This window comes from Phalacrocorax carbo, chromosome 17 (assembly GCF_963921805.1).
Source record: "Phalacrocorax carbo chromosome 17, bPhaCar2.1, whole genome shotgun sequence".
NCBI lineage: Eukaryota > Metazoa > Chordata > Aves > Suliformes > Phalacrocoracidae > Phalacrocorax > Phalacrocorax carbo.
Window position 1 is genome coordinate 8,843,592 of NC_087529.1, and position 17,250 is coordinate 8,860,841.

Here is a 17,250-nt window from a genome sequence, read left to right on the forward strand (position 1 = left end):
TTTCTTTCCTTTTCTTTGTTTCGGAGGGGGAGAGGAAGGGAAGAAGGGAAAAGAACCAGAGGGGAAAGGAAGAAAGCTAAAAACATAAGGTCAGGAATCACCTTAAAAACTGCATCAGCTGCTAGGCAAAGTAGGATGAGAAAACGTTCAGCCCAAAACAGAATTAAAAAGTAACTAGATAAAAATAATTTTTAACTTTCTAGAGGTTAATACATTAAGAGAAACAGTTATTCAAGCGCAGATACCTTTTGAAGTACTCTCCAGCTAAGAGCTATTACGTGATTGTTTGGTTTTGGTTTTGGTTTTTTAACCACTAAGGGGAAGAAAAGGAGGGAAAACTATGACTCTGAATGCTATTGCACGTAACTGCATTTTTCATTACGAGATTGTAATTTATAAGTGAGCTAGATAATTTCTGACTGGAGTCAAAAGAACTGCAGACTTTCTGGGTACCTGATTTTGTTTTTCCTTCTTCCTCGTCTTGCTAAAAGAAAAAATCTGCAACTAATCTATAAAGAAGAAAAATGTTCGTACTTTCTGTTCAGTGATAATTTATCGATCTGATGCGCACTTATCCTGTTGTCTGTTTCATACACCATACTGAAATAAGTATCACACTAATTTAAAAGCGTATTAAAGGGTATTTGTCAACATAAGCCCCATGAGAAGAAAGAAGTCAATCTAGAGCAGAAGCTGTATGTGACTGATGTTGGATTCTACGTAATTATGCAACTTTCTCCCTCCAAAATCACAAAAATAGCAAAGAGAGCATTTCAATAGATCTGATGATTTTATAAAGCCACTTCTATCACTTATCTCTTTTGATCTGCATACGCAGTGATGTTGGGAGTGGAAAAAGTATCCAAACAGGGTTACGTTAGTACAGCAGCAGCAGAATTAGAACAAGCAAAGTGTTCGTCTAACCCATGGTTTGTTTTATACTTACTGTCTGTTTTTCTATCAGATTCCAGGCCAGAATCAAACTGCACAGTTTTAAGGAAACACACAGCTAAAGCACACTCCACTTCCTAGGTATTGACTGCAAAGAAAAACACCTGCCTGTGACGTACCTTCAGACCCATTTCTTCGTTTCGGTACTTCCTGAAATAGTCTGTTCAGGTTCTGGCCTGGATTCTCTGTTGAAAAACAAGTTTGGTAAGAACAAAACAATCAGGGGATGGTTGCTCTGACATCATGGGCTGTGTGACATGAGAAGCTAGCAGCCTGTCTCTGAGTGCGAGGGTTCGAGCTCTCCTCGCCCCCTCGAGCCTTTGTCTGAGCGCTGGAGGAGCTGGCTACTTTGGAAGAAGCAAGGCTGGCTGATTTGTTAATAAAGATTACAGCTACGTTCGGAAAGGAGATTAGACAGATATAAATAAATGTCTAGAGATACCAAAAATGAAGAGGTTAAAGATGGGCAGATAATCCCCTCAAGTACAATCATCAAAAGGAAGAACAGATTATAAATCTAACAGTGTGCACTTTCAATTAAACAAAATCTAGGAAAATCCTGCCTGTCCTTTCCAATATTTCTTGACTGTAAACAACCTACTTTTCAGTTTCTCTAAATGTAAATCTCAGTCTTCGCTTAAGATGAATCACAATGAAATGCATGCTGTTTCTTAAAATCACTGCCTTAAATACCCAAAGCTGCTTTAAATTAGGATTGTTTTTTAATTACTCGTCTCATGCATCACCTATGATATTTTGTCAAAACACTTTGGGGAAAAAAAAAAAAATCACACAAGACACAACAAAAGTCTGGTCTCAATTAACAACCCTAAATAAAATTTTTCAAGTATTTCTGAGGGCTGATACCCTCAGTAGCTACTGACCCTCTTCACTGTGTATTTAGCTCTGACACGGAGCTACTGGGAAGGGAGGGATCTAAGTGTCCCTGCTGCTTGCCCCCGCTGACAAACACAAGTCAGCGGCTAAAAAAAGCACAAGCAAAGATACTAACCTGCTTGAGTGCTGAAAAGCGGAGTCAGAAAGCTGTACTTTCTGTACCTGACATCTGATTCAGGTGAAACCAGCAGCAACGCACAAACGGCCCCATACAGCGAAGCTTCCAATTTTTAACGTTTGTAACTAACAGGAAAATAGGGCGAGACCCTCGGCCGGCAAGCGCTTACCTCTTTGTCTGCCCTGGATGCTGCGAAGCGCCAAGATGTTCTGCTCATCCGAGAGGAACTGCTTCATCTTATGAAATGGTTCCTTGCCTCTGACAGTCAGTTTATTCCATGGCTTTGGCCGGGCTAGTATCTCACTCACAGACCCTTGCGACAGTCCCAACACATAATGTCCAAATATCCGCTGTCCAATATTGTGCTTGATCAATTGCTCTTTCACCTGACGTGCAATTTCGGCTGTGTCTATCTCCTCGCCTTCAGAGATGCTCCCAGCACTTTCTGACTGGCTGGGAGACGGGGCCATGCCATTTACATCCGGACTTTGTTGTAATGGACTTTGGGAAGATATGGAGTTTGTGCTGTAAGGACCTGTTGAAAAAATCATGCTTGTGCTTCCTGCTTCCTGCATTGCCTTGGAGTAGAAGGACTGCATTAGCTGTCGCTGGAGGAGAGAGTTTAGTGCAAATTTTCCTGTGGAGGCCAGGGGTAAGCTGGGGCTCGCCAGGGATGAGCTGAAAAAGTCTTGACTTAAACCCGTTGGTGAGAACTGGTGTGTACCATTAGTATTGGAAGCCTGCTCCCCCGTGTTGCGGAGCAACTGAGAAGGAGGGGAGGCCGGCAAGGTTGCAGGACGCTGACTCTCAGGCTGGTCTTTCCCTTTTCTCCTGGCTGACCCTACAAGGAAGGTCAAACATAATGCATTATGGGGGATCAAAGAGGGAAAAACCAAGATAAAAAAATGCAAAGTTTGCCCCGCAAAGGGAAAAAGTGCAGATTTACAAGGGCCAATGAAGTGGTGGTGGGATTTTTGTTTTCATTTTGTTTTTGGTTTGTTTTCTTTTTTTTTTTTTTTCATAATTGAAATTTCAGTAAGCCAAACAAGGCCCCCAAAACAAACAACATGCATTTCATGTTTGCACCTTTCTTGTATGTTGCAGCCTGGAGAATCCCCCTTACAAACATTAAAACTAGAACAAGTACATGAAGTGCAGTTATACATTTAAAATAAATGCAGTTACAGACAGCAAGTCTCTTTGTTGTCTCTCATTCAAGGCATTACTCATTGGACCTGACTGAACCCAAATGCAGCAAACATTTACATTTTGGAACAAACCAATTTGAATAAAGGAATCACCATTAGGTGGATACGCCAAGATCACTCAGTTAAAGTCATAAAATGCTTCAGAATTCAGTAATCCCAGGGCCAGTGGCAACTTTTAACTTTCTTCCAGCTGCAAAAACCATAAGCATTCAAGTATCTGGAAATTCCATGACTTGCCATTTAAAAAATGTGCACACAAGATGTAAAAAGCCCACATTAGGAAAGCTAAACGGCAAACGCACTTTGCTAAAAAGAAAGTATTTTGTTTTTCCAAGCTGACCTGCTGGTAGTATATCTAAGTATATCAGACAGGAAGATTATTGTGTTCTACATGCAAACATTTTGCATAACATTGTGTGTGGGGGAAGAGACTTCTGGTGCCACGGATGAATTTGTTCCCAAAACAGAAGACAGCCTCAAACGCTACCACTTGGTACATCTTGTAATGCCTCTCTTTCCTAACCTTTAAAGACTCTCTGAGGTCTCCAAGTTTTATTTTATTATCCAGCCTATAAAACTGTAGAAATCAAACATTATTCAGTGTTCCTGCTGCCTCTTAATCTGTCTGCCATGCACTAGCTCAGACATTCATCTCTCACTCAGCCCTCCCTCCCTCTACAAGGCAGCAAACAAACCAGAATAGCTGAAAATCGTGTCAACCTACCACTCAGGTCACTATTTGTGATACGCAGTGTGGCGTTCTCAGACTGCAAGGAGCGGTTCTTCTCCAGCAGCAGCACCTCCAGCGGTTTAGATGCATCCTAAAGAAAATCAAAGTGGGAGGTTTGTTTCTAAAAGCATTAAGAGTCTCATTCAGGCACTAAAAAGGATTTCAGAAGAAGAAAACAAGTGCTCGTCTCTGCTATGAACGCAGCTAGGGAATTCACCATGCATATATTTGCAGGAATCACTCAGTGCTCCTACGTGAGCCATAGAAGAGATTCACTGTTTAATTTTAATTGTAAATCATTCATCAATTCTGCGTTATTTTGAAACGTGTAACGGAACATTTTCTTAATCCTACTTATTTTAAAATGGTACTGGCAAGCTTTCAATTTAAAAGCTGTAGACTTCTTTTAATCTGATTAAAACAGGAGTTAAGATTATATTATTTCTTCCAGGTCAACTAACCCAAGTTAAGCATTTCCTTGAAATGCTGTGTTTCAGCATAAACGGTTTGTTCAAAAATAAAATCAGTTACAGAAACCTGCCATTTATCTCCCACTAAATATCTAACCCTTGATCATAAAAAAACATATTGAAAATGAATCCCAGGATATTGATATTCAGTTCAGATTTCAGAAGCAGGAGTTTCATTCATAACCTTTAAACTTAAGTAAGATTAATTTGCTGGAATAGCAGAGCTTTCTCCTGCTTTTTCAGTACGCAAAGGTTTGTTTTCTCTTGTGAACATTATTTTCAAGGCTAACAAAGACATAAAAATGCTAAAATCCTTGCTCAGCATACTGTCAGTACAAGAAACATGCAAATCTCAGCGTAGCTGTACACTGGCTCTAGTATCTTTAAAAGACTCAACTTCACAACATTATGGTTATCCACTGCAGCACAGCTGAAACGTCATTCTTTGTCCTTGACCACTTAAAAGGAATAGGCAAAAAATGTTCAGTTCAGCTTTTTACATAAGAAAACATCAGGAAAACAACGATCAACCCATATGTCCCAACATCAACAGGAAATTCTCCATGCTAACACAACGAACTGCAAGACAAATTTTGCGTTAATTAACTGAACTGCTGAAGTAATTAAGAAAACAAAAGTAGGTTCAGTACCTGAGCACCAGAGCTTTCAGATGGTGTGAACTCCATGGATTTCAATATACTGTGGAAGGCAGAAAAAAAATTATTTTCTATTTCTTCTTTTCATAACAACTGCACTAATGAGCATTTACTTCACCATTTCCTACTCTCCAGCAACACCACAAGTGATAACAACTTTCCTTGCAGTAACACAGCCTCATAATGAATACAGAATAACTATTCAAACTAGTTACTGGATAAGAAAATTTTCTCGAGCGTCATCTAAATCATTCCATATGCAATCCCACCAGGCCAGTTTAAAGCGTAAATTTAAAGGTTAATAAGGATATAACATTTTAAGCTGTCAGAAGTGATATAAATTTATCTGTGAAGCTTGAAGGGAATGAAAAAGTTGTAGCAAAGCAACAAAACGGGGGAATCACCACCACAGTTACAGTATTTTATATAATATACACCAGCTCACATATCAAGGAAAATATGCACAAATAATCTTCCCGACCAAGACGCTACAGGCTAAAGGGCAGTTTTTCATTTTAATAACCTCCTAGCTCTACGGCAAAGGGAAGACACAATGGCACAATATTTCTTAAGAAATGTGAAAGATCCAAATATTTATAAGTACATTAAGAGAAGAATCTGATAGTCTCATTGTCAATATTTTATATAAATACCGAGCAGTCAAAGGATGCCTCCCTCCAAAGTCTTTCAGTTAGAGTTGTATCATCTGGCAAACAAGAATCTTACAGGAATACAAACTTATAACTTTTTTTTATACAGGCCTGCTGCAGTCAGGACGTTGAGTTCCTCAGACTGAAGCAATAAAGGATTTCAGCTTCTCATTGTACAAAGACAACATTCATTTGTTGAAGAAAAATACGTAAACAGATATAGATAGTGTTTATACAGCATTTTTCATGTATAACGCACCAGGAACTTAGTGAGGCTGGGAGAATATGTTTAAGCATGTATTAAATGTGGAAACTGAGTCAAAAAAGCAGAAGGCTAGTATTAACATGTAGGGACTAGTTCGGGATGCCACTAGGAGTCAGCCAGGAACCCAGCACTCATTAACTGCTGCAGACCACGTGGCGTCCAGCTCCTCTATAAATCTGTCCGTGCATTAATCCAGATTTACACGTCCATTAAGTGGCACTCTGAAAATCAGTGGCCTCAGTGACTCACTCAAGATCACACAAAGTCATAGCAAATCCAAGAAAAAAAAAGTCCTTCTGAGATAGAAACCTCAGGTACTTCGCATCTGTGCATACTCATTACGTACAGTGTTAATTCTGACAGGCACTCTTACAAATATAACAATTAATAAAATCACAAAATTCTGCCCATCAGTTTCATCATACGGCGTCACTGGATGACACCTCTTGTCAGCAGGAATCACTGCAGATCACAGCCATCATCCAATACACAAGCACATGAAGTAATGCTGTTATGACTCCGCTTTCCGTGGGCAGAACAGCTCACCCACATGCAAAAGTGCCTCTTTTCTGCTATTAACGGAGTCATGCCAGTCAAGGAGGGAGGTTCTGTGTTAACGTCTCGAGTTCTTAAAGATCCTGACATTATATTGACATCACAGGCATATTTCTCAGGTTGCTAATCACTGCTGAAAGCAACTGTTTCTTGGGACACCGCTTCAGAGGCACAGCTCTGTCTACCAGGACCCCAAGGTACTGGAGGAGATAAATATACAGAGACTCATCTAGGGAAAACCCCAGTCACTGGTAGGTAACTGTTTTCATCCTCCCATGGACCCTGCAGGGTATGGCCTCTGAAAGGACAGCAAGTAGTAACGTGTGTCCTCGTGATGGTCAAATAAGAAGACCCATCTGAATGTTTAAGGAAAACAACTGGTAACAGCAAGTTATCATGTGGCAAACTTCCCATGGCAAATCACAGGCGTCTCTCCCATTTCAGTCCAGATCAGCAGTACACTTGCGACGCAGGGCTCCCACTTACCACGCTTTGGTTCGCCATGCAGAGCAGTCCTGGAGAATACCAACCAGGTTCCTTCTGGGGGAGACTAAACCAAAAGAAGCCGTACGCTCTCAAAGGAGTGGGTGTGACGTGCTCTGACCACTACTGTGCTGCCTACAGAGCCAGACCGAAACCAGTCGGAAGTGCAAAGTAAGCCTGAAAGTATTTAGTGTGTGTATTGGGTTCTCAGCACCAAAACTCTGGCTTCAAAGCCCTGGTCCTGGTGTGCCCTCCACTTGTGCAGGCCGCTCTGCCAATGCCTTTTGGTTCCAAGCACCTGCTGGCAGCAGGGACCTTCGGAAAGGATCCTGATCCTTACAGCAGCTGCATTTTTCAGCGAGCTTGGAGCAGGCATGCATATTCAGACCTCAGCTGGAAACTTACTGACCTCTGCCTACTTAAAGCGGATTCTTTGCTACCTGAAATAGCCTTCTGACAATTTCACAGGTAATTTCCTATACACTTAGAGCACAAAATACACTAAAAACCGAGTTGATGGGATCTCAAATTGTGCTTGGAGGAATATGCACTACAGCAGGTTCATCTTTTCAAAAAATATAGAAGTTAAACATGTCAAAAATGACTCTCCAAATGCATCCCAAAAGAGACATTTTTCTTAGGACTGATGAAGCAAAATGTTTCCCCTTTGGGTTCTGGGAATATCTTTGCCCATGAGGCCTCGACTCACTCTGCTGCTCAAGATCACTTATCTGCTTTTTAAAAGAATGATCTTGTGACTTGAATCCGCACATCTACAATGACTTGAAAGATCCTGCTCTAAACCAAAATGTGCATTGGGAGAGCTCGACTTTCTGTTTGTATGATCCTGACTGCAAAGGTGGAGGGTTAGCACTGTCGTATTACTCGAGATGGAACTGAAAGGACACACAGAGCGCTCAGATGTCAAAAATAGGTTTAAAAGCCATTTGACACAAAAGCCAATGCAGAAAGCAAGGAATCCTCCCATCCCAGATCTTGACGTTGACCCAGTTTGGTTCCTCCAAGGTTAAAAGCTGGCTGATATTGAGATCCCTCAGCCTAGAATGCCTCTAACATCCTTGGGAGGATTAAGGAAAATATATCAGAGTGCCAAAACAACTCAGAAGTTTATTCTCTTTCTTCCTTACTGACAAGATATCATTTTTCTTAGTGCATATGTGCATTATGAGCAGCTCATTTTTGTCAGTGTTTCAGGACACAAATGCAGGTATAGTTGGATTCAGTCTAAGGGATACCAGATTTACAGCAAAAAGCTTTTCATAGTTTCCCTTTGGATCAGACTGTCACTCTCAGGTGATGCACATTTAGATTTTTGCAAATCTTTTGGACCAGATGGGAGCAGAGAGGGTGGCGTGAACGAGCTGCTGCGATGATGCAGCATTGCAAACACCTACAGTGTTCTCACGGAGGGCCTGAACCCGCAGCACCATCCAGCAGGACGGTGTACGGACCCCAGGCCACCTACTAGTTAGCTGGCTGTCTCTCCAAAGTCAGGCTGCCCAGATAAAAATGTTACCCACAAATTATGGGATATAAAAGCTGTAACGGCCAGGAGCACTGAGTTAATTTACTGGCACCCAACAAGAGCCACTTCCTGGAGATTCCCCCATCTATTTCACTGCAGACTCATCTCGAAATAACAGGGACAGGCAGAAATACCATATGAACACTGCTGTGTCATGGCTTCTCCTGGACCTCTTATCTGCCTTCCCATCCCTGCCCTCATGTACGTCTGTGTGGTTAAAAAATTAAAACAACAAAAAAAGGCATTACCACCAGGAATACCGGGATCTAAATGAGTTCGTATCTAAAGTAAAGGCAATAAACGAGGTAGGATTTAAAACCCATTTGCTGTTTTGGCACATTCACATTTAGGAACTCATGTAGCAAACTGGAAGGCTGTAGCCTAATTCCCACTCACTACTTTACATATGAGGGCATAAACCAGCTGAAATCTGAAGCTGTGTTTCCTTAACTCAGGAGAGAACATGGACATATTTACCCATATCACTAAAACAATGAAGCTTTTTTGAGACCAGTTAATATTCAGGTATAACGATCAAAGAAATGGACAACTCATTTCACTTGACTGAAACTATACACCTGTATCGGGGTGTGCTGCAGCTGGCAGTGAACCAGAACTACAGCCAGCGTGGCTTGAACGTAGCAGCACTGGTGGCTGGGCAGCCACCGGGCTTGCAAAACCAAACCTGCTTTCCATATTCTCCAGGGATGCGTAAACAAAAGCACATGACTACCAGCCTCATCTGAAATACCTCATTAAACAAGGTAACATTTTTTCCGTCTTCTTAAAATACACACAAAAATGCCACAATGATGAAAGAAGAGATGGAGTTTCTTGCAGTTATTTAAACCTTGACACTAAACATATTTCCAGTCAAAAAACTTCTCTTCTGAACCTGACAGCTTATCTTGTTATAGTTTAAAATGAGGCTCTTTTAAGCCTCTTAAAAAAACCCTTGAAATAGGAAGAGGCTGTTTGTGGCTTTCGTTTAAAACTACAATATATTAGCAAAAATATACAGCGAAACAGGCTCAGTATTAAAATGGTAAGTGCTGAACACTAGCTGGCAAAATCATAGAAAAGGTACTGGGGCCAAAGGCCCTGCATTAAATTCTTGGTCCACGTTACATTCAGCTGTTGGCTGGGGATTTTTAAAGAGTGGTCCTCCTAAAATACCACAGATTTTCAAACTTTTACCCTAGGTGGTTGATAGTTTTAGTGCCTTTTCTTCATGGACACTTGTATTATTTGCCATTGCAATACTCTGCTGGAACATAAAGGACTACTCTCAGATACAGCAGTTGCACTGGTTCTGGATGCAATTTCTGCCAATATTCCCAGTTTCCCCGTCTCTGTGGTTTTGACTGAATTCCTTATTGTTCCAAGAACACAGATTTGTGGCTTCATTTAACAAGCATTATTAAACTAGAATTTGTGAAAAAATTATGTAAGCATTTAACACTTACTTTAATTCTTTCTTAACCTCTTCATAATCAGCCTGTCCTTTCAGTTTTTCTTCCAGTTGCTTTAAAAGAAAGAACATGGATTTAATTATTTACACTTTTTTCTGCCAGCTTTCAAAATCATCTTTAAATTATTCCATATATACAGCAGCGCACAAGTGAGGGTTAATGACTCATACCTAATTTACATATATTAGAAAACAAACTATAACCAATTCAATGTAAACACAATTATACCGCGCTCTTCCTTTGTTTGCAGAGTGCCAAGCATTACAGAATTCAGTAGGTCCCAATTCGGCTGTTTGCAATGTCACTGTCATGTGTTCAATAGAGAGATCGGGGAAGAAGGTATTAAAAATGGGGCAGCTGATGTTTTTACGAAACTGATAAATTCAGTAATCAAGCAGGATGCTTTGGCACATACTGTATTCTTAATAGGGCAGCTCTTGATAACCTTATCTACACGAAACGAAGACTGAAGAAGCTGTTGTTGACTGGAATGCCTTAGGCTTGTAAGACTTCTACAGTGCCTCGTGCCCAAACAAAACAGCTGTACCAAGTCATCTTCCAAGCATTACTTGTTGCAATAACTAATATGATTACACACCGGAGAGGAAGCACTGAGACCAACTCAGCAGGCCTTTTTGCTCAGGTCTGCCTGACCTGAGGCAGTCTCAACGGCTTCTCTTCGGTTTGAAGATGCCACAAACATTGAAACAAACCTCCTAATACAATCCATAACGCAATACCACACAATTGGACCTTACCCAAGAGCCCCTGCTCCCAACAACAGTGCTCATCACTACAGGATAAATGCTTCAGGAGGCCTAAAACATAGTGATACATAATTGATGCCGTTACATTGCTTGCAGAAGCCATGTTAATTTCCCACTAACAATTTCTTTGCTTAGTACAGGCACACCTGATCTAAGCAAAGAAAGAACAGAACTTATGGCCTGCAACTTCCATGGATTCAGGCTAGCTCTGCTTTGCTTAATTTTTTGTGTTAAAATTGGCACAGAATCCCAAAGGTCACAGGAAACAGAAATAACACAAGGACGTACCACCCTCAAAGACAGAGGAAAGGAATATATGACATGAAAAAGAAAAATGGGGCTTTATGTCTGGGAGAGGCTGCCTTCAGTGGAGAAGTGAGCTCACGAAGATCCTACACCCACTCCTGGGCTGCTTGCTGAACACAGGAGGAAGGCAGCGAAGGGCCACTGTGAACTTGGATAATTTTAGCAAACCTGTTTAAAACGCAGCCCCATGAAGTTCAGCACCAGCCCAGTTGTGGGTGCGTGAACAGCAGGGCTGGGACAGATGAACAATTAGAAGTGGGAACCTCTTAACCATGCTGCCTTCTCAAGTAAGCCAGTGCGTAGGTATCACCCATCTCAGAGCTATCCAATGGGTACAGGCAGCAAACCTAAACACCGTGTTACACAGCACCCACAGATTAGCGAGTCCATCATCTAAGCCATCTTAATAACTTAACTGAGGCTTCTTCAGATGGCAACAATAGCACGATGGGGCTTTGCTGGACTTCCAGCTGTTTTGCCGTCTTTTAAAGGATTTCCTGTCATGCCCCTTCCAGCTTACGCATTGCTGGAATTCCTGCCTTGCCATTAGTACGTATTAAAAAGCAGTGACAAAGTGGACATCCATGTTATCAATATACAGCCCTCTTAAATTCCTCTTTCTGCATTTTGATACCATAATCCGCAATCCTTAGTCACTGCTGACAAGAGGCATCTCCCAGCAGTAATACATGAGCCCCTGCTCTGGCAGCTGCTCAACAAGCAACTTTTAAAGGATCACCACCACCACCAGCTGTTGCAAGAAAGCAGAAACTGTTGTTAAGTGTGGAATTTGCACCCTCTGGGACAGGGATGAAATGAGCAGCCTCTTAAAAGTCCTTGTGTCCTAACATCCTCACCCACCAGTAACTTGTGCAGTCATTCAGACTGTGTTAAAAAGAAAAAAAAGACTATTTCAGCTAATTTTTTTTTTTCACTTGAATAAACACAGGGCAAGTTTTAGTCATCTCTTCTGACATGTCCTGCCTTACCAAAGTCCAGTAACTAACTGCAATTACAGGGAGTACCTAGGAAAATTCTGGTTGATGTGACTAGGAAAATCTTACAAATATTAAAGATGCTTGAGGTTTTGATAACCTCCAACATATGTTGAAATCTCATTATAGAAAGGTACTACGTAACCTCTGGGCCTGAGATGTCACTTCAGTTCTCCAAGTTTTGAGGCGGGCCAGCTACAACATGCCACAAGTTGAGGCAGCTTTTCAAGCTACAGCTCAGTGCTGAGCAAAACAGAGTTACTTTAACAAGGAATTCAGCTAGACTTTTTAATGCACCAGGTTAGGCTCAGTAAGACTGGAGAGGGATCTTTACATGAAACCAGTGAGCCAGAGAGCCCTCCGTACTGGGGAGGAGACTCAGCATCATGGCTGACAGCTTTAAAACTCGATGCAGGCAACGGGAGGACCCTGCCGAACACCACGCGACATCTTTCAGCTCTCCTGGGCCATGTCACACTGCTGGCCGCTTCTCACTGCTTTCTGCTGCTCTACAGCCTGAAGTAAAGATACACTGCAATTCACCTCTTCCTTAACTTGCGGCTTGTTATATTTCTGGGTCTACAGCAGATCAGTTTTTACAGTATGGATAACTGGCTATTTACATTAGTCATCAGTATAAAAAGTACTGGAATAAATATAAAACAAAAAATAACCTGGATTAATATGTTAGTTACTTATGCAAGGATATGCTAAGAAAAAAGCCTTTTGTAGAAACAGATATAAAATACAGAAAAGCTAATGATTCCCATCTGAATGCAATCTGTATTAAATGTCATTCTGTATAGGGATATGCTATATACCTTGAAAGTATTTCTGGAAATTTTAAGTACAAAATACAGTCAGGGTGAAAAAAAAAAAGAAAAAAGAAAAAAAAAGATGTTGACAGCATGAAGCTGTTGCGGACTCTCAGGTACTTGTATGCTGTTATAGCAGTATGGCAACCAGCAATATTTTACCTTGAATTGTATAAAACCCACATACATCCATCATTCCCAAGTACCTAATATAGAGATTGTTGCCATGGAAAATCTGCACCTAAACGCATACTTTACTAAACAATATAAACTAACAACTGAGAATGCAATGCCTGTATATAAGCAGACCATTTAAGCACTTGGCATCTTCCCAGTCAATGACTGTTTTAAAATGTATTAGTATGGTAATTGTCTCAAAGAACCCTGTAAAATGCACAGAACATGGTATAACAAAGGTTCAAGCTGTGAGACAATCTGGAGGAACTAATATCTTGCACTAAATATCAACCTGGTTAATTCAGACAAAATATATTCTAACGTCCTCCAACACACCAAAATGCAGGGAGCCAAAGGACAGAGGAACGGACTGGTGGCATTCCTGCACACTAAATTTGCAAATATTCCATGTTAAGAATTGTCTTGCATTTGTTGTATGAATGAACCCATTCTAAAGCATGCATAGATTGGGTCCCCTCTGAAGTTGTTTAAAAAAGAAGTCATTACTGTATTATTAACTCTAGTGTCTTAGGTAAATGGCATGGGCTGTATTAAGGGGCTTAAAACATTTAAAAAACCCCATTGGACTAACGTCATACTTTAGTTTAGAGCGATAAACTAAAAAGCCCGTATTTAACCCAGGTTATCTGATGTATCTCTTTGCTAAGTAGCTCTAACTCCCAGCAACAAAGGGTTAATATAATTATAGTTAGAAAAGTCTTGTTACTAGAGGACATGTTTTGATTATTAGATCAGATGAAGATAAAGAAGCAATAATTTTGAAAGTATTTCTGTATTGTTTCATTAAGTCATAGAGTATTAAAGAATTCCCCCAAGATATGGTCTGAGAACATTGCTTTAATTTGTGGAACTGTGATTCATTTTTTGTGGAGGCACCATTACAATCTCAGTTATTTTAGAAGCAATTCCTCTGTAATCAAACATGAGATCAACACATCACCACTGAGATTTGGTTCTTTGTACAACAGATCACAGACACAGGTTTTCCCAGCACTTTGGGGTAAAAGTATGTATTCTGAAATATTTTTATAGTGCAACAAATAAGGTTAAAGAGGGTTGAAATGACTAAAACTTTATCAATAGAGTCACTGCATCAGACATTATCAACAGGAACCTAAATACAGAGCATTAGCCAGCAAGCCTATGAGAAAATGGAAGGAGATTACTGAAATGAAAATCAAAGACTTGCTCTGTCATTTCTATGATCCTATTCCCTTTGAAGTTAATGGCTAAACTAATACTGACCTCACCAGGAACACGCTTTATTCCAAGAAAATCTGTCAAGTGCAAGGACTCAAGATATTTTCTATCAGGCTTTATGAAAAAAATAAAAAAAATCCCCAACTCTAACACAATGTAGCCAGCAAAATGTCTCCCTCAAAACCAGGCCAGCTCCTTCCTCCCCCATTAAGAGTGGTGCCCACATGGTGACAGATGGGCAGAGGCTGATACTGTCAATATAGGAACCAAATAGGTTTCCTTTGCTCTACTGAATTTTCATAATAATTCTGCAAGGCTGTCTTAAAACATGCAGAAAGCATACTGAATGCAACACTTCAGCTTTCATCCCTAACAGACATTTCTCCACATAAATTACTACACCAGAGCAAAACTGGTAACCTCTAAAAATGTCAGAATTAGAACAATTTGTAAGAGTTTCAATTGAGCATTAAATCATTCTGATGGAGGAAAGCTACCCACACCACAGTCAGAGCTAAGTGGGTACTATCAGCCTCCTGCTTTCAAAAAACTCTCAGACTATAAAACCTGCAAAACTATGAAGTCTTTAATGGAATAGATAAATTTATCTTGTTTACACTTTGAAGCTCATAGATGGTAGAACAATGAAAGAGACAGGAGTTACAGGAAACTGATTCATAACACACGTCAGGAAACATTTCTCATGCTTACTGATAGATCAAAACTGTGTGGGCTAGCGCACAAAGAAAGTAAAGCTGCTGAAGCAAAAGGTAAAAGGGTCACTCACAAAATTGTGAAATGTTTCTTCTGGTTTTAGTGCAGTGCAACTCGTATGCAAACGAATATAGGACTGGACCACTAACTATAAATGGGAATTATGGTGCGGCAAATATACAGTTAAAAAAACTTAAATGGTTATTAAGGCTAAAAAGCTGCCTCTCTGTGTCTTGATTTTACTTGGTTTTATGCTCTAAATGATACACTTCCCTTTTCCAGTGGAGAGAACTGGAGGGGGTAGCATGTAAATTCAAAGACAGACCATAGCACAATAAACATTCCTGGCAAATCTGCAAGTCCAATCACTGGAATGGGAATTAAAAGTTTTAAAACCTAAGAAGGATTTTCTGTGCCTTTTCAGTTCAGCTATTTCACTACATATCCATAAATGTACATATATGTACATAACCATACATATACAAGCATGGTAAATACAGGTCGGGTTTTGTTAGTGGTTTTAATTCTAAAGGTAGCCGTGCTTTACAAAAACAAATTTCATAACAATGAGAACTAGCTAAATTAAATTTCAAGAGAACTGTGATCACTTTGAATAAAATGTCACAGAAACCAGAATTCAACAGCATCCTGAAGAAGTCAATGGCTTTTACGGTGCCTCTAAGAACCACAGAAAGCTTCCATCAGTAAAACCCAATATTGGTACATCAGTTATATCCTTTGAAAGCTGCTGAGCACAGAACCAAGCCTTACTTTAAGTGTGCTGTTCTTGGCGGTCAGCTGCTGCTCCAGCTGTGAGATTTGGCTACTGGAGTTCTCCCGCAGCTTGGTGAGGCTGCCCTGGAGTCTCTGGACGTCTTCTACGAGCTGGGCGATTTCCCGCTCCTTTGCGGCCAATTCTACTTCCAAGCTGGACCGTGTTAGCACCTCGATGGCCTGCTCCTAATAGGAAAAAAATGTATTAGAACACATAAATACAAAAAAGGCAACGAGCTTGCATTCAGGGCCGTTAGGTAAGGACCAAGCATGGCATTGCGTGGCATGAGAAACAGAAACAACTTCTAAATCTGGAACTACCAAGATTGACCGCATGAATCTGGAAGATGAACCCTTCTTCTCCCCAGCTCTTTGGTAAAATAGGGATAACGGAGAGAATAAATTTCCCTTTTCATAAGTGCACTGGAAAGACGCAGCCATGAAAGTCAAACGATTCTATTTAGATCTATTTATTATTAATAGTCCAAATGCTCTGACAACTATGAAAATCTGTGCTTACAAAATACTAATCAGATAAAATATTCTGAAGTAATGGAGCAGAATTTCTTAATCAGGAACAACAGAGTCATGTGCCTTTGGCTCTTCGCATGCATACTGCACGTTTCAGGCAAAATTGTCAAAAAAATGCCCCAAACTGCTACTTCCAATGAACTTGCTCCTTGCATGAAAATTGTTCGCTGTTAACATTATTGCTGGCAGCTAAAGCCTCTCCTCCATGGAGATGAAGATAGATGTGGCAGCTGTCAGATAAGGCCATTCTCCCTTTGGTCTCTACTTTCAGAAATTCCCTTTCCTAAATCAGGATCTTTCTTCTTCCAGTTTCCCACAGCTGAAAAATCTGTCCTCAGGTCTGAAACTTCCTCACTAGACCAGCTTTCTAGTAGGACAAGAAATAAGAGAGGACAGAGAAGTTAAGAAGAAGGTAGATCTATTCAGAAAAGATAATACAGATTAATTGTACCATCTCTTTTGTCTCCCTTTGTGTTAAGAGATCAATAGCTATAATGCACTGGAGAGCTCTGAACCTCTCTTCCATGAAGAATGTAAGGAAATCCTCGTGCAGATCTGGGGAGCACAGGATAGCCCAATGATGAATGCAAGTTCCATTAAAAAGCCTAAAACATGTCTTACAAAGGTTAATGGCTGTTCCTCCGAAAACACCAGTGAAGTAGGAAAGAATCCATTTACCGAGAGAAACAATGATCGTAAGCATTATACCAAAGATCCTACAGTGAAACAGCTGAAAATTCAACCCACTGCTGCTGTCACCCAAGCGCTTTCCTTACAATTCAAGTTGACATTGCAGCAGATTGAAATATACTCCATACCCTCTTTTCTGGAAAATACTGGCACAACAAAATACCTTTTCCATATCTTCTAAACACTTAGCTTGATTCTCAGTGACTACCTACCATTGTATCTCACAGAAAGCTACATGTACGAACAGCAGTTAACAACG

At 40.5% G+C, this 17,250-nt stretch overlaps 1 protein-coding gene across 13 annotated transcripts in view; it reads right to left on the reverse strand.

The window, feature by feature from the left end:
- Positions 1-17,250, reverse strand: part of CUX1 (cut like homeobox 1) — a 283,380-nt gene that overhangs the window by 73,259 nt on the left and 192,871 nt on the right. For 6 of the 13 annotated variants that reach the window (XM_064467860.1, XM_064467862.1, XM_064467857.1 and 3 more), the window contains exons 11-16: positions 15,768-15,956; positions 9,996-10,054; positions 5,025-5,073; positions 3,899-3,995; positions 2,136-2,501; positions 1,071-1,136 (exon numbers count right to left, since the gene is read on the reverse strand). In XM_064467860.1, coding sequence (XP_064323930.1) covers positions 1,071-1,136; positions 2,136-2,501; positions 3,899-3,995; positions 5,025-5,073; positions 9,996-10,054; positions 15,768-15,956 — 826 coding nt within the window. Of the gene's footprint in view, positions 1-1,070; positions 1,137-2,135; positions 2,808-3,898; positions 3,996-5,024; positions 5,074-9,995; positions 10,055-15,767; positions 15,957-17,250 lie in introns of all 13 variants that reach the window. The other 7 variants (XM_064467854.1, XM_064467853.1, XM_064467855.1 and 4 more) reach the window with 3 other exon arrangements.